Here is a 19,285-nt window from a genome sequence, read left to right on the forward strand (position 1 = left end):
TTGTACCTGGTTAAAGGTGATTACTGATGTGTACAAATAAGAATAAAAAAAGGAATGTGTCTGAAAACAAAATTATACCACCTTTATGGGCAACAGTGTATTTTGCATGTTTTAGATTTGTTTTCACTGAGACGTTATATGATGATATTGCTTGTCAAATTGTGAAATTTTACTATTAGAGCTGTAGAAACAATCTTCAAATTCAAATCACTAATTTTTTATAGTACACAGGGTATTCGTTCAGAAACATTTAGCTTAGGAATAATAGATAGGAACAATAATGTGTCTGAAAACCAAATTATTCCAACTTTATGGGCAACAGTGTGTTAACCCATAAAGACCCAAACACCCACTGGTGACCACAAGCATCTGCTGATCTAAAATATTCAATATCCTCTGAACCACTGAGCCTATCAATACATGTAAATAATTGGTGTAAAATGCAGTTTGTCATCTTTTCATGGTCATCAGATATGACTCATTTGGATGTTCAGAGGCTCCCTAGTGAACGTGGAAACACTGTCATCTTCTACAACATTAAGTCACCAGTAAAACCCATGGAGTTTGATAAATGATAGTGGATGAACACACTTGTTTTACATTCATTAATTGATATCTTGGCTGAAAAGTCCCTTTTTCTTCAGTTTTCTCTGTTTTTGATATAATAACCCTCAACTTTAATCTGAGCTTTTGTGAACATCTACATGATCAGTGAATGAAATACGAGAAAATGCATAATTTTCAACAAAAACAAGGCAAATACAGAGGACAGTATTATAATAAATGGTAAATCAAATAAGAAAGGTTAAATCTACAGAAAAATTGATTTGGTAACTGCTAAAAGTAGCACTTAATAATATATGAATTATGTCACCTCCAAAATTTTCTCTATGTTTTAGAGTGAAAAAAGTCAAATTACATTATTAACATGTTTGCATTTACAAACTATCCTTTCAAACAATGTGAATAATATGAACAAACTGAAAAAAAAAATGTAATTTTAATAATATTATGCTTTAGTTTATCATTTACACATGTACATTATAACTTACAGATCACAGTGGATCTATAAATACACAAAATATTTAGTAACAGGAAGAATATAGCTATAATCACACTCTTAAGACATTTCAGGTTGTTCATATTTGTTCAGGTAATTCAGATATTTTTGCAATATTATACTTTGTTTTAGTGTAAATACATGAAAACATTTACATTTTCAAAGAGAAAATTTGGAGTTGTTAGTATTTATAGGTTATTATGACCCACCTGAGATTGAATTGTTCTGAATGTGGATCCTGAACTAAAAGGGTTGTTCATATCTTAGTGTAATTTTAGCATTTCACAAATTCATCCCAAGGGCCAAACTGGACCCTTTGGCGGGCCGGATTTGGCCCCCAGCCCGCATATTTGACACCTGTGATATAGAATGTTTAAAAATATATTGAGTAAACAGCTAAAAAAAAAAAAAAAACAACAACCTCTAAACAATAATATTAGGTTAAAAACAGGAAATAACAATATTGGCGGCAAGAAAAGCGCAGAATGGGTAATGGATATTGCATTTTCCCTTGAAGATTAATGATGAATATCTTAAAAAAAAAAAAAAATCCTAATTTGCACATTAACTTTATTTGTGTAAGTGATTTAGAAGTGGGTGCTGAATGTGACCTAATTCTATGAGGATGAAAAGAAATTAAGGAATTGTGCAACACACTTTCCATCGCTTTTATTCTTCAGTAGAAATTACAACCCTGTGGTCCCGATGGTATTTTTCCAAAGAGGCTTCGTTTTTTTGGAGGCCTTTTTCCCCTTTAAGGAGGCCTGGGGTGGAGTTAAAGCGTCCGGGCAGCTGGATGCGTTTATAAGGAGATGTGGAAAAGCGCGTCACTCTGACTAAATGAGTTTCACCTCGTCAGATTGTTGACAGAGCAGGGATGTTGCACATGGCTCAGTACTGACTGGGAATCTGACAGTAGACTAAAGATCATATTTTAATAACCACATTGGAAAAACAAACAAACAAACAAACAAACAAAAACACATCGGTCTGGTTGGATCCGATGGACGCATGGGAGAAGTAACCAGTCTGCGCCTTCATGGTAAGACGACTTTATTTAACCATTAAAACATTACTTTACATAATCCAAGAGAGGAAAATAGAAACTGTAGACTTCATTTATCAGCAGCAGCATCTGTATTTGTGTTTGTGCTTGATGAATATAAATTCTGACACAGGTAAGTTCTTGGAAAGCATGTGAGAAAACGCGCAAATACGCAAAGCGCATCGTTGGTCCAATTACTGACCATTAAAAAGGCTTTAGTCGTTTTTGTGGAGTTAAGATGTATTCATATTATCTGTTATTAGTCAGTAAGAAGCGGGGGTGACCCTTCTCCCCGCTGTTTTACTCCTTGTATCCGCCAAAAAAGTGAAGTCTGCTCCAGATGGGACGCTCATGGTCTGCCGCTAGGGGGCGCAGAGGAGCACTGACACTAGTTTGACTCCTCTAAATCCCAGAGGAAATACTCCTCTATGACATCCTCTACTTTTTAATGTTTGTCACACATTCAAGATTAACCTCTTTAATAATTTTGAATTAACTGGGATATATTGCCATAAACTTCTTACATGTCTGTGCTTTTCTCAGTTCATGAAAAGTTATGAGGTACATTTTCCATAAACACATGATCATATTGAAAATGATGCATCACTGAGGATTAAGATACTAAAGTGGCTCAAATGAACTCATACTTCAACACCCACATCAGTAAACGTAATGCACTGCAGTAATAATAACCGGAAAACTAATTGTATGAAGTTTATTTTACTGATAATACTTGTATGGACATAACTTTTACCTGTGATTAGGTTTAATGATTATTATTTAGTCTTTAAAATACCAGAAAATAATACAAATGTGTTCCTTAAAACCCAAACTGGCATCCCCAATTGTTTTGTTTTGTTGACAACCTGAAAATTTTAGTTTATTTACTTAGAGGTGGAAAGAAACCAGAAGAAATAACAATAAAATAATAAGATGGAATTAGATAATTTAGGTTTTTGGGCTTTAAGTAATTCCACAAATCAGTTACCAATTGTAAAAATAGCTGTAGATTAATTGAACATTTAACAACTACACAGTTAATCATTGCAGTTCTTCCTGTAATTTAGTATTTTTTTATTAGTGTCTCAACATTTTTTAATTTAATTTAACACTTGTTTAGCTAAAAAAGACGTACAAGAGCAAGATAAAGACCCACTTTCCTGTGTGTAATATGACATAATATTTATACAGCGACATGAAATTTCTTCTTGAATATGTTTTTATTGATCTTTAATTGATCTGGATTTAATGTAATATTGAAAATTATTCAAATGATGTTACCTGTCTGTGAAATGTTCAAGTTATTTTCTTAAAGTCTTTACATTCACAGCTATTTTTTCACTTGGCATAAATGTATGGAAATGAGACAGGAAAGCCACATTTTAAAATTTTATATTTCATAATGTTGAATATTTTTATGTGAATTTTTTAAAGAAGTTCCTTGTACAGGGAGAGGTAGTTCAGTACTTTAGTATAATGCATTTTCTAATTTGCCTTATAGTAGCTCTAAATTAAATTCATATATATTATTAACTTTATTGAGTGATTTAGTCCAAAACTCGGTCAACAGCACTTTAATGTGTCAAATTTGATCATTGTGCAAGAGTTTGGGTAGATATAGCAGTTTTATAATCTGATCAGTACTGTATGATTCATATTACAACAAAGTGCATGACAACTATTGAGTAACGTTCAGTAAATGAATGAATTAAGACAAACCCAAAGACCAACAGTCCACCAGTGTCGGTCCCAGATCAGGATTTATCTCTAAACAAAAATAAAACGTTTTTTTTTTCCCTCACTCTCTCTGTTTTTTCCACACACAACACACTTTTGCAACAAACTGCATTTTTTCCACATGCCTCGAGGTTGGATCAGCCATTGTTCGTCCGATAATGCTCTATGCAGTGAGTGCCCAGTATAAAGTTAAGTGAATACTCTATTCATATGAATCTACTGGACTGAAGTCAATGCGAACACACTGAAACTAACACAAATACTGTATCTGTGTCTGCAGCAGGTGAGGTGGGCTCACAGCAAAGCACACACTTATCTGTTCATTGTCTTTTTGCTTAAGTAAAATGAAATCAGAGGCCTATTCATAATGGATTTTTAAAGACAAGTACAATAACAATAGTTTCCAAGCAGATACCTGATTAGTCCATTAAAAAATCATATATGGGTAGAAATGCTATTATTTTTTAGTTAATTAGAAACCAGTGCTGTACGGTACAAAGTAATAATACTTCGGTACTGTGCTCAAGTATGTTTTAGGAGAATTTGTACTTTACTGAGTATTTTTTATTCTGTTTACTTTCACTTTTACTTCGCTACATTTCCTAACTCGATTGTATATTTCTACCCTGATACATTTTTAAGGTACAGTATCATTACTCATTATAAAAACGAAATTAAAGGAAATTTCGTGTTTTCACTGCTGAGATTACAGATGACTGCAACAACATCAGGAAGCTGATTTGTCACTGGGTCTAATCACTTAAGGTACATTTTAGAGGTATGGGTTTTTCTACGGCCAATGTCAGTTTTTAAAAATTCGTTCAACCAATGGCCAATATCTACAGCTGATTTTTGAGGCCGATTTTTAGGGCCATTTTTAAAAAAAATTTTTAAAACTACATTGACCGTAAAACTTAACTGAAAGACTCAGATAATTAAGATTTTTATGCAGCAATATGAAGGAAATTATTAATACACGTACACATAGTACTCTTTTAACATTAATTGAACTTCAAGTGTTGCCAACACAGGTGCCTGATCAAATATCTTATAGCATTTTTACTACTGATCAAATATCGTCTTTAAAAAAAAAATTTAAGGCCGATGGCCATTATTGAAAAAAAAAATCAGTATATCAGCCGATATATCAGTCTACCTCTAGTGCAGTTATTTGTAGATTACTTGATATGCTTAAGTACAGTAAACACTAGATACTTAAAGACTTAAACTTGAATACCATTTCAGTTGGGGACTTGAACTTCTACCAAAATTATTTTTTGGTAGGGTACCTGTACTGTACTTCTCCTCAAGTGTGACTTTCCAATACTTTATACAACATTGTTAGATAAATGTTGAAGTGAACATCTAAGTCAAAATTGTAAATTCCTTAATAAAAATACAATAAATGCATAAATGAATCTGTAAATATTAAAGTAGTTCTCAAAAATAGTCAGAACTTTCCATCTATTCCATCAGCCACAAACAGAATACATTTCTGCAGCACAGACACTGTCTTTTTGGTGCAGATTAATCTATTTCACAGATTAATCTCTGTGTAAAATGTAGTTTTGGGTTTCATTTTGTAAATAAACCAAGTTGCAAATAGCCATTATGGAGTTTATGGAACTTGGTCAAGTTTCCACTAGTGTGAACCTGGTTTTCTGGTTTGTGGTCGGTGCCAGTTTACAGTTGTGAATCTTCAAAGATCCAGTTTGTGTTTCTGTGATTTAAGTGAGTCACCATAAACCACACCATTATGTCACTGTATACATTTCCACGCTGATTAAAACGAGCCACAGCTACTTTGATTCCGTGTCTGTGTAGAAGCTCTGGGTTTGTGTCTGTCTTTGGATTTAGCAGATGAGATGCTGCACAGTTCTTGAAGTCTTAGTTGGTGTCATTGGTCCTGACAATCTCACCTAGAGCCCCAGATGTAAACAGTTCCTGAGTTGGTACCATTCTGGAACTAGTTTTCAAAGAGCTGTTTGACTGTTGAAATGCAAACAACTGCCTCTGCTCGGAATTGTTGAATTAGTTTTATAATAGCAGCTGATAGGCATGTATTTAAAGGTTCAATATGTGACGAAATCAAACCACTCTGACTGTCTCCATTGTCTGTCTATGATAACATGTACACTGTGGTATGCAGGAGAGTTGTTACGATGTACCTCAATAGTTGTGTTTCACAAATGTGTAGATAGACAGATAGATAGATAGATAGACAGATAGATAGATAGATAGATTTCCTTTATTGTCACTGTATATAAAAATACAATGAAATCCAAAGCCCAGGGTAAAAATGATACTATAAATAGTAAATGAAATTGAAGTCAAAATAGAATAATAGAAGAAGTAAAAATAAAAGCAAGATAAAGAGAATAATGCAAACTACTCTCATCCATTACTCACTTGTGTATGCACATCCATGGGTCATCAATCATAACATAATTGTGCAGAAAAATTCCGAAGTGCTTTCCGATTTTTGCAAAAAGTTTGATTGTTTGAGGTAGTTTTTTTGTTTTGTTGCAGAGAGTACAAACAGGAAATGGATGCAGATTTTTTTGAATAAATTCTGATATTGTGATCATTTACCTCATGTGACTGACTGATAGACTGACTGATCAGATGTGATGAAAAATACATCACAACTCAGAACATGTTGCTTCTTCTATTCTGTTTATTTCAACCATGTGCAATGTAGCCTCCAGCATCACCTGTTGGCAACACAACACAGCTTAGATTATTCTCTCTAGAGCAGCTCATCTAAATGCACATAATTACTGTTTTGTTTTATGTGAAAGTTCCAATTTGCTTGACATTTCACAGTTAGTTACTCTCATCTACTTGTCTACTGTGTGTATCACTAACTACCGTTTGCTTAGAAGTACAGTCAGCCAATGTCAACACTCCGACACAAGCTTCGCATTAGCACACAAACGTATTGGAACTTTAAAGCTTGCATTGTAAACACATGGGTGAAATTTATTTACAGCTCAGTGAGTTGTTTGACACACTCGGCCTGTTAAGCAGGAGTGTCAAACTCATTTTAGTTCAGGTGCCACATACATCACAATATGATCTCAATTCAATGACCAGTAAAACAATAACAGTGAAAAAAGTCAAATTACATTATGAAGAGGTTTACATCTACAAAGTGTCCTTTAAAAAATGTGAACAACATGACAAACTTGAAATTTCTTAAGAAAAAAAAGTGCAATTTTAACTATATAATGCCTCATGTTATCATTTACACATGTGCATTACAACTTACAGATCACAAGTGGATCTACAAATAATCAAAACATTCAGTAACAGGCAGAATATTGTTGAAATTGCACTTTTTTTTAAGACATTTCATGTTCATATTTGTTCAGGTTATTTTTTGTGAAAGGACAGTTTGTACCGTACTTTTCGTACTATTGGCCGCACCTGACTATAAGCCGCACCCATCCTGTCTCCAACATCTCACCATTGATTCATTGATACCAAGCTTATGTGTCGTTAGCCCGGAAAACATAAATTAGCTGCATCATTTTTGAGCTGTGGATTCACAGTGTGTGGAAAAAAGTAGCGGTTTATAGACCAGAAATTACAGTAATTTTATCTTTATTTTTTACAGTAATGTCAGTATTTATAGACTATTATGATTTTACTGGTCTGACCCACTTGAGATTGAATTTGTCCTGAACTAAAATGATTTTAACAACTTTGATTGTTTATATCTTCAGTGTAATTTTTCTATTTCACAAGTTCCTTCCATGGGCCAGATTGGACCCTTCAGTGGGCCGGTTTTAGCCCACGGGCCATATGTTTGACACCCCTGCTGTAGAGTATACATCAAGTTGAGAGTTAGACGATGTAAAGCTCATATTTTACGCCAGCAGACCCAGTAATTAAAGTATCCATGAAGGTCCAGCTGGTGAATGGCCTAGTGCTGCAAACAAAAAGGCAAAGGGGAAACTGCCAAGGCCAACACACCAAGGCTCCTGCATGAGATAAACAAACTGTTTTCTTTTGCCTTCAGCTTGTTCTTCGAGCAGTGCCAGTACATACAATCCTCCTGCAGGGGATTAGCGGCACAGGCTCATACCTCGGCCATGTCTACCCGTCACCATGGCATATCTTCAGTCCTAACCTCATGGGAGAGTTCACTTGGATTTTCAGGCTTGCCTCGCTGTGCACCAAAGTGACACAAAGGCCCATTCAGGCCTGAGAGTGGCTCCATTCATGGATACTGAGTAATTGCGGGTAGAATTCATAATTGTTCAGCCTCTTCCATCTCCGAGGCTCACTGGCGGAAATGACGCCACAGACGGTTGTTTTAAGGATTACATAAATATTCAAATAGATGCTGAGGTCACTGTTTTGTTTGTAGTGGATTTTGTGCTGCATTATGCATGCTCTGCATTGTTTACGTCCCACAATGTGAGATCACATTATGCGGTGAAGACTTTGAAGAATAAGATTGCAGAGACAAACTGTGTGGTGTCCTTGTAGTCGAGTGGGAATAGAGGGTTGATGCAATTAGTATTTAACTGTTCCTATTATCAGACAAATGTAAGGTGTAAGAGGTATTGTTAAGGTATTATTATTATTATGTAAGGTATTATTATATATTGTTATTTTATTATTATTATTATTTAAGGTATTACATATAAGGTATTATCATTATTATTATTACAATTATTTAGATATTTTACCTTTACAGTCTAGTTCAGACTACAGATGACAGTCAAAAACATGTAAAGGTTAAACAAAACTGTTGTACCTTACACTTGTCTGAGATAAAGGAACATTAAATACTTTTATAATAAGACACACTGAACCTAATTGAACTATGATACAATTAGTGATGCAGGTGAAACTGCCTTTTTCATTTTATTTTGATATTTTAGTAAAAAGTGACTCACGATTCACTAATTTTTTTGTGATTGTAGAGTGTAAGGATGTTATACTTGAAATGTAAGCCTAAAAATAGCAGTGAAAACAACAGTGTCAAATAAAACATTTGCCTACGTTGCAAATGTTACCACAGTGAACATCTTAAATTAAAACACAACATAATAGCAGAGGAAATCCCCTTTGTCTTCATTTCCTCCTATTTTATTGGTTCATGGCTAAGAAAATGAAACAGTTTATTTACTCTATGAATCCGTCGTTTGTGAATCATAGTAATGTAATACAGTCTTTCATTGTACCTTTTTCAGCTTGTATTAATCCAGGGTGTCCACAGATCCATAAATAGTCTTAAATTTGATTGTCCTCAATTATCCTTAAAATTGATCATTTTTCCTTACATCTGTCACTCAAAGGTCTAAAAAATCCCACAGATACAATAAATGATATAGCTATATTTGCTTTGGAAATCTTTTTTTAAAAAAATGTGTCAGATTTGTGATTAGCGTTTAGCATTTTATCATAATAGAGATGGAAATGAGTGGAGCCTCCAGCCATCATTCATGGGTGGAGGGGTTCAGGTCTGAGCTTGTACATCAGTCGCAGAAGCATAAATCATGAAGAAAAATAAATGTAATGTTAGCTGGATTAAACACGATTAAGACTGGACTGAGACAGTAACTGTAAAACCAGTTATTTTGTTATTTTTGTGAATGTAAGGTCTTCAATTTGACCAAAGACACCTTGAAAAATATCTTAAAAAGTAGAAATTTTGCCTCATCAAACCTGCAGATACCGTGAAAAAACAAATTATCACTTAAAAGCAACTCATCAAAATGAAAACATAACAAGAACTAATTATGTATTTGTAAAGTAAAACTAACCCGAACTCAAAAAAATATTGAAAAATCATGTAAGTAAAAGAAGTGTGTGATGGTCAGTCTAGAAGTTGATGCTCCATTGCAAAGAAATCGATGTTTAAAGCTGATTGAAACACATTTTCTGTCTAAAAACTGGAGATTATTAACTTTGAGCTCCATAACGAGGTTCAGTTCTTTGCTCAAACAACTGCAGATACTTAAAATAATTCAAATATAATAGTAGTTTTGCATTTTTACAAGAATGAACATACTTATTTGCCAACTTTCTGACAGAACTTGGGGTAATGTACATATTAATACCAGGAATTTTAGCATTTTTGCACAGTTTTTGGCAGTGTATATAACAATTTAACACAAATGTGAGCTTTTTTTTCTTTAATCACTCTTCATTTTTGAGCAACTCTTGGTAAAATCATTGAAACCCCGTCTTTAAACTCAAAAAATCACTTTTACAATTAGATATTTACTCTGTAGTTGCACTGTATTCCCTTATGTGTGTTGTGTTTTGCCTATAACCTAATGTAAACTAATAGAAACCATGATGTTCAGTTCAAAAAATCACTTTCACAATTAGATATTTACTTTTTAGTTGCACTGCATTCCCTTATGTGTGTTGTGTTTTGCCTATAACCGAATGTAAACTAATAGAAACCATGATGTTCAGTTGAATATACAGTACATCAGAGTTTTCCTTGAAGTGTGTGTTCGTGTGCGGTTCTTTGGTGGAGGTTGTCGTTCACCATCACAGGAATGCTACACAATTAGCCCCTGTTGTAAGGGCGGATACTGCAGGGTTTCATGGTCACACAGAGGGGGGGAGGACAAGGAGTACTGCTGCCCTCCCACATCTGACCCAGAGGTTGTGCAACAGCCCGCTCGCTCATCAGACAAATGACTTTAAGCTGCGACCACAAAAGAGATACACAAGGCAGGGTTACAGCTGCCAGAACAGGCTGAAGTCATTTACTGGGTTTGTGTTGTGACTGTAGTTTCTTAGAGGTTCACCTTTGTGTCTGTGCTTTCAATAACACTGCGATGAGTCAGAAGTATCCCTTGTAGTATTTACTGTATTTAGTAAGTGCTGGAAAAATCCTATGAATAAATACGAAAAAAAGAAATGTGAGGAATGCTTTTCAGATATTTTCGATTTCCACCGTTAATGTCCAATCCATAAAGAGCAAAAAAGGGGCAAATAAGAGTGTAAGAATACTTTGTACTGCTATATATTTTTATTCTAAGGTACTGGAAGAACTATTTAGTCTAGGGGTGTCAATCATACGGCTTGCGGGCCAAAATCGGACCGTCAAAGGGTCCAATCTGGCCTGTGGGATGAGTTTGTGAAATGCAAAAGTTTACACTGAAAACTAGAAAAGCACTTGGAGAATGCAGACCTCTGCCAAGGCAGATCACCCCCCCCCCATTCAACACCAAAATTTAATCATGTGTTCCTTGTGCCAGAGTCAACATTTCCTGAAAATTTCAACAAAATCCATTCGTAACTTTTTGAGTTATCTTGCTAACAGACAGACAGACAAACAAACAAACAAACAGTCAGACAAACAGACAAACCCTGATGAAAACATAACCTCCTTGGTGGATGTAATAATTTTAGTTCAGGGGTCACATACAGACTGATATCATCTCAAGTGGGTTAGACCAGTAAATACGATTATAATAATCTATAAATAATGACAACTCTAAATTTTTCTGTTTGTTTTAGTATAAAAAAAGTAAAATTACATGAAAACGTTTACATTTACAAACTATCCTTTCACAAAAAAAATGTGAATAACCTGAAATATATGAACAACCTTAAGAGAAGTCAGTGTGATTTTAACAATATTCTGCCTGTTACAAAATGTTTTGTGTATTTATAGAACCACTGTTTAGTTTATTATATTGTTGGCGATCCCAATTAATTAGCTGATAACAATAATAACAATTAAAAGGGGCAGCTTTAGCCAACAAGGCTAGTGTCCTGCTTTAGTCCCTGGCCTGATGACACTAGGCACCCTAAAAAAACAATATATTACAGCACAGACAGCTAAGAGACAAGATAAAGGAAAAAAGATAAAAGAGAGCATCTGTAAGTTGTAATGCACATGTGTAAATGAGAAACTGAGGCATAATACTTGTAAAATTGCATTTATTTTCTTAAGAAATATCAGGTTCATGTTGTTCACATTTTAAAGGATAGTTTGTAGATGTAAATATTTTCATAATGTAATTTATGAAAATGTTTACATCTACAATTATGTATGATAATTATGACATTATTTAAAGGTTGTTATGTTGTTATTTTACTGGTCCAGCCCACTCGAGATCATATTGGGCTGTATATGACCCCTGAAATAAAATTAGTTTGACACTCCTCCCTGATATTTATGAGGTTATGCCAGCAAAGTAAAATACTCCATTACCCAGTAGAAGTTCTGCATCATACATTCTATTCAAGAAAAAGTTTTAGCAGAAAAATTTAGCTAAACTACGTAAAAATATATGTTATGTAGCAGCGTACAGAAATATTACATAATTCTGAATGTTCATCGCATCCTGATAAACAGCTAACGTGAATATTCTTACTATAATAATATTAAAATAAGTGGAAATGTGAATTCATACAAGCATTATTTGTGATGTATCCCACTACTTTTGTCCATATAATGTAAGTACATTTATTTCATGGTGTGTTGCTTCTTTCATATCTTCCTTCTTTTTCATTGCTATGTGCATCAGTCATTCCTTTTCAGTTTATGTATTTAATAACATATTTGACTTGATATTAAATCACCAAACACCATGTACCTTATGTTATGTGTTTTCCATCTATAGGTGACATCTGTGTGTGTACTGTTTCTGATTCCAGCTGATATAAAGTGTTTGTTTTTAAGTGTTGCCTGACCTTTGACCCTCCTCGTAGGATGAGTGCGTGCAGCTGGATGTACTGGATGAGGTTTTATTCCAGCTGTGCCTGTTTTATGGGCATTTCAGTCTAATGACGAACATGTGACCGGAACAAATAATAACAGCGTTGTGTTATTAAAGCCAAATGTTGAGGATTTTTTCGTGTTTATTTAATGGTACATATGCTCCAAGGAGTCATAATGTAACCTACAGTTTTGTGTTTCCTCCCACAGGTCACCACTGTGATGGGTTTAATGGCGATAGCTCATGTTGGGCTTTTACACCGATACCAGACACATTTTGATGCTTTTTAAGGACGTCTCATCTGACGAAAAAACATGGCCGGGAGTCACAATAATTTCTGGGGACAACATGGCATAAGCAGGTAAGAAAATACAGGCTTGAAGGTGAAAAACTGAAAATAAGATGTTCCTGTTAAGTAAAATGACACAAAAAACATGACTTTGTTGTATGATATTGAGGCAATTCTCATTATTTATTACTGAAATGCGTTTTATTATCATCGTTACATGTTTGATAAGAAAACTACACAGAAAATTAGCAAAGAAAAGTCTAAAAAATTTAGCACCTGATTTTATAGACTATTTCTGACCATGACCTGACTTTTTCTGTGATCTGATGCTAATTTGTTTATTTTATTCCACACTATCCTTTTTTATGTCTTTTTTTAACATCATGTGAGTGAGGTTCACTCTTACATAATCTGTTACACAATCAAATGTCAATGTCCTTGTTCAGTATACACAGTTAAATTTTTCATTACATCCTGTATGATACAACCCACAAAAATACTGTGTATAGAGTATATTTAAACACAGTACAAGTTAATATCCAAATATTGTGTTTCTTGATGTTTCTTGATGCTGGCAGATCAATTATACAGATGCAATTGAGTAGTGGCTGTTGCATTGCATTGCATTTTAAAAAGTTTTGCTAATTTTTTGGTTTATTTGCAACATTTTCTTTCCTTTCTTGTTTGTCTCTGTTTTTATGGTATCTTTTAACATTTGGCAAGATGAAAATTATCCCTGTTTAATGAGCACTGTCCCTGTCAAATCCAGAGAACTTTCTGAATTACGCTCCAAACTAAGGCTGTCAAGCTTTTATTGTCATATAGAAAAAGTTGTGATTAATAGGGAGGCACCGATATATCGACCAGACATTGATACAGGCTCATATTTGTTGATATCTCCGTGCAAGATGCCTTTTCACTGATGACAATGGCTGATATTTATCTATAGTGTAATGTTTATAATATTTTTTTCATACATTTTTATGTTTGTCTGTCCATTCGGCAATAACGTGATGAAGGGCTGAAAGACTAAAACAGTAGCTATTTTCATATATACGATGACAATTGCTTTGTTTCATCGATATCAGCAGGAGTTATATGTGTATGTTTCGGCCAAGAATATAACAACTAGTGCATCGTAATTCATAGTAATTCATGATATTGACATCAATTCTGTATAATAACGAATGTGCTCACTAATATAGTAGGTTATGATGAGGACAACATGTTTTAGCATAGCATTTATATTTATATTTTATTAATTGCACATATAACATGCTTGGATCATAGTGCAAAGATAAAATAAGCCACTTTACAATGAGATGTGATCATTGTAGAAACATCAGTAAAATAATGTGATCATGTTATTTCTGTTAGAATAATAAAGATAAACAAATAGTTACCATTGTAGGGGCTTGAAAAAAGAAGCATACTGTATATTTTAATACATATAATCAGTGCATATAATAAATATATAAGGACATTGAATAAAACTGTCATCTAAGCCCAGAATTCAAATCCAAATAGAGGATGATTTATGTGTTTATTAAATCCAGCCTCTCATGTGACTTTAAAATCATGTTCAAATCATTGTTCAGATCATCAGAATTATAATGTGAGGGGATGTTTGATATGATGGTTATATAATAGTAATGACAGGTCGACTCCTAACCTTCTAAAATAGTTTATCTTCATGTCTGTTCAACTTTTTTATTCATTTCTTCCCAAATGTAATGTGGGATTGGCGTGTTTTCGGGATCATAGTCCACCCATTTCTTTGGAAAATCTTTTGTACAATGTAAACAAACATATGTTCAGTTAACGCATATGTCATGCTTGTTTTTGTACATATAATGACTTACCTCTGACAGGTTATGTGCAGAAATGATTTACTATAATGACATACATGGGTCTGTATTGATTTCTCAACCCCTGGTTCTCTGCAGGTTGTGCTTTGGCCTGAGTGCTGACATGGATCACAGTCTGAGGGGGCTTCAACAACAGCACATGGCCAAGGAATTCAACAGTGAGTGCTTTTGTTTTTACATATACATTTGACTGCAAAGAAAACGGATGATTTAATGAGTGTAGTTAACCTTAATGTGTCTGATTCTTGTGTTCAGTAGGTTGTATATTTGGCAGAATGTGTGTTATTTGTAAAATATTCTCTAGTAAAGATGTGTTAAAACCTGCACTGTAATGTGTTTTTCAAAGACATGAGTTGCATTAAAATAACTGTAATTATGAAAAATTAACTGGATTAGAATGAATTTAACCAGTCAAATGAAGTCAGATGCATTTGACTACAAACTAAACGGATAATTTAATTAGTTTAGTTACTGTTAATGTATTTGCTAATTTGGCAGAATGTGTGTTATATCTTGAATATTAGGTATTTTTTGTAAAGATGTGTTAAAACCAGCACTGTAATGTGATTTTCAAAGACATGAGTTGCATTAAAATAACTGTAATCATGAAAAATTAATTAGATTAGAATGAATTTACCTGGTCAAATGAAGTAAAACTCATTTGATTGCAAAGAAAACTGATAATTTAATCAGTTTTGTTAGTCTTAATGTGTTTGATTCTTCTGATTAATAGTTTGGTCATTTTTTAAATTATTTTTTAAATTGATTTATTTCAAATATGGAAATGATATAAATGAATAAAAAAAAAATTAAAAATGCAGAATGCAGGTTATATCTTAAATATTCTTAGATTTTTGTAAAGATGTGCTAAAACTTGCACAGTAATATGTTTTTCAAAGACATGAGTTGCATTAAAATAACAAGTCATGAAAAATTAATTGGATTAGAGGGAATTTAACCAAATAAACTCTTACATGTTCCAACGTTTACTTTTTGAAGGACAAGGGTTAAAACATATTGTAAATGTAGGTAAATTCTCAGTTTAAATGTAACTTAGGCTTTAAATGAGCAGGATCGGACTTGTAAAACAGTACGTACGCTGCGTTTTGGTGATTTTGTCATCAATAAACTAAGCTTTCTAGCAGAAAAACGAGTGGGGTAAATGAAGGGAGGCTATCGCTCCCTGGTCACCAGCTGTTCCTTGAGTCTGGGGCATGTCGGATGTTTCTACAGAGAAGGTTATGGGAAGCTCCGCTGAGATTGTGGCCTGCCTCACAGATAATGATGATTCCTGTGTTAATCAGGGTGTTGTGGCTGATGTTTGACGAACAGGGTGATAGGTTAAGCTGTTCTTTTCAACATGTTTTTACTCTGGTTTCCTGTAAGATACCTACAGCACAACATGAGGTTTTTTTGGGGTTTTTTTTTTTTTTGAGTGAGAGTGGGCAGCCCACTTCCCCTGGTGTTTTTTCCCTCCTACACTGTCACTACAAGATGTTTTTTTCTGACTGTAAATTGTTTTCCATGTTTCTTCCGCTGAGATTTGTTTCTGCTCCATAGGAAAAACACTGATAGAAAAGCACTCAACAGCAAAGTCTTTCTTCATAGGTGTTAAAATGTATTTGTAGAGAACACTCGCTCACTTTTACAGCTGGAAAAGTTTTATTTATCTGCGTTGTATCAGTCTGTCTGACCTTCATCAGGTGTGTGGGTGGCATCACAACACCTCCATATATGTTAAATTATCAGTCAGATGAATTATGTGTAAAAAAGAGTTTAATTTATGTCAAAAAGAATTGCACAGTATATTGTCTCCCAAAAATAATTACATTAAATATTCATGCAGTATATCTAAGTAATGCAGCATCATTTACAGCAAAACTCACGGAAAACAAGCATATTTATCCATGCTACAATACATAAAACTAAAAAAACAAATTATTAGAAAATAAAAATAAATAATGATTATAATTCATTTATTATTAAGACAGAAAAAAAGTAAAATGAATAAGTAAAAAATTAAAAATGTACATAGGAAAATATAAAATATATTATAAAGTAAAAAAAAAATGAATAAAATATATCTAAACTAGAAGCACTCAGAGAGTGCAGACCTCCACCAAGGCAGATCAGTGGGCCCCCGTGCCCCCCTCACCCCCAATCCCCTGAAATTTTCATCCAAATCCGTCCATAACTTTTTGAGTTATCTTGCACACAGAGAGACAGACAGAGAGACAGACAGACAGACATACAAACCAACGCCAACAAAAACATAACCTCCTTGGCGGAAGTAATAACAAACATACAAAATAAACAAATAAACACTAGTAATAAAATATCACATGAGATAATAAAATAAAATAAAACAAAATGAATAACACAGATAATCAAATAGTAATCGTTGTTGGGTCTTGAAAACAGAAACATGTTGTAATATTATAATCAGTGCATATAATAAGAAAAATACAAGGACTTAAAGGAATAAACTCTCATCTTAGAGGATGTATTTATGTTTATTAAATCCAGGCTGTCATGTGACCGACCTTATAAAGTTATGTTCAAATCATAAAACCATAACATTACATTAAATATCCAGAATGCCACATCTTCACATCTGTCCTCTCTCTCGTTTCCAGACGGCCTCTCCCAGTCTCCGTTCTACCCTGATTCGTACCACCTGACCTCTGACAACATCCTGCGTCCTCCAGAGGGAGACCAGGTGGTCCCGTCCTCCCACAGAGGGTCCATATTCTGGGGCCTCCAGAGAGAAGCCAAGCCCCTGCCTCCTCTGCCCGACCCCGAGGAGCTGATGTCGGACGAGGCGGCCGATAATGAGGTGGAGTTTTTCACCAGTGACCGACGCAGCCTTCTGCCTAAAAGCTGCCCCAAAATCCTCTGCAGGGGGGGCAACAGGGGCGGGGGTCAGGTCAATTACGCCTACCAGGACAGCTCTCTACGGGGGGATACCGGGGCTGGATCCATGGCATTCTCCTGGCCTGGCAGCGAGGACAGAGGACCGGGTAGAGGTAGTGGGTTCGGAACCAACACCTGGACTCCTCAGAGAGAAGAACCTGCGGGTGCTTTGACCTGCAAACAGCCGGACCCCTCCCCCAGACCCCGGTTCTCATGCTCAAGCCCTCCTTCTCAACCTCTTGACAAACCACAGATTCCCCCTCGTATCCCCATCTCCCCTAAACCCCCAGCTCTATTAAAGACTACGAGCACCAACGAAGAAGACAAGCCTCCTAAGATCCCTCCACGGGTTCCTTTGGTCCCACCCTGCCCACCCAGAACCCCCAGCCCTAAAAGTCTACCCATTTACATCAATGGGGTGATGCCTGCCACACAGAGTTTTGCTGCGAACCCGAACTATGTGAGCAAAGCGTTACAGAGACAGCAGAGTGAAAGGGCGCCCCCTGCAGCTCCGTGCACACCCTGCATTGTTCCCATTTTGAAGGATGGCAGACAGGCCAGTACCACACATTACATCCTGCTGCCGCCGGGCCGACCGACCAGCAACAGCAGACGAGAAAGACTCCAAAGTGAGCCGACCAGGAAGACAAACAGCAACTTCTGGCAGAACAGATAAAAAAAAAAAAAAAAAAAAAACATCACTTCTGTCACTGTGTCTGAAACTGACATTAATAATATGTCTGTGAAAACATCTGCCTGCTACATTCACATCACCATTTGTTGTGATTTAATCCAGTGTATGTTAACGTTACTTCTGTTACACTGTTGTGAGTTTTTATTGTTTTTAACTGAACATGCCAGTCAGTATTTCAGTGTTCGATGAGGAAAACGTAACATTCCAGTATTTTTATTAACCCATAAAGACCCAAATATCCACCGGGGACCAAAACCATCTACGATCTATAACGTTTAATAACTTTAAATCCACTGATCCTATCGATACTTAAAAATAATTCAGGTAAAATACAGTTTTTCATCTTCTCATTGTCATCAGATATCACCCATTTGGATGCTCAGAGACTCTGTAGTTACCATGGAAGCACATTGATTCACCAGTAAAACCTATGGAGTTGGCTCAGTGACAGTGGATGGAGACGCTCTTTTTATTTTCAATTAATGGTATATTTTACTGAACAAGTCACTTTTTCTTAAATTTTCTCTGTTTTTGATGTAATAACCCTCAAACATAATATCACCATGATGATTAAAGTACATAATCAGTAAATTAGATATTGGAAAACACCTGATTTCAACAGAAAAATGCTAAATTCAGAGGATAATATTATGATAAATAGTGATAAATCACTTAAGAAAGGTTTAATGTAGAGAAAAAAATATTTGGTAAAGTAGCGCTGGGTCTTTATGGGTTAATGTTGGAGAAAGATATACCTCCTAAAACTGTAGAAGTAGGTTTGCTGAGATGCCGTTGTTTGCCTTTATCACTAAAAAACAACCGCAGCTGAAACTGTATTTGTTCTGACGTGATGAGAAAATAATTAACTGTATGTACAAGCTGGGCTTGTGCAGAGCTGTTGATCCCATGTGCTTTTTTTTCCATGACAATGCTGCTTGAAATAATAATTAAAATATATTTATAGATTTAATCAT

General features: G+C 34.9%; 1 protein-coding gene across 1 annotated transcript; it reads left to right on the forward strand.

The window, feature by feature from the left end:
• Positions 1–1,909: 1,909 nt before the first annotated feature.
• On the forward strand, positions 1,910–18,366 carry errfi1b (ERBB receptor feedback inhibitor 1b). Its single transcript, XM_030139078.1, has 4 exons — positions 1,910–2,102; positions 12,757–12,908; positions 14,783–14,862; positions 17,341–18,366. The coding sequence occupies exons 2-4, from the start codon at positions 12,862–12,864 to the stop codon at positions 18,291–18,293; spliced, it is 1,080 nt and encodes a 359-aa protein (XP_029994938.1). The 5' UTR covers positions 1,910–2,102; positions 12,757–12,861; the 3' UTR covers positions 18,294–18,366.
• Positions 18,367–19,285: the final 919 nt, after the last annotated feature.

This window comes from Sphaeramia orbicularis, chromosome 7 (genome assembly GCF_902148855.1).
Source record: "Sphaeramia orbicularis chromosome 7, fSphaOr1.1, whole genome shotgun sequence".
Taxonomy (NCBI): Eukaryota; Metazoa; Chordata; class Actinopteri; order Kurtiformes; family Apogonidae; genus Sphaeramia; species Sphaeramia orbicularis.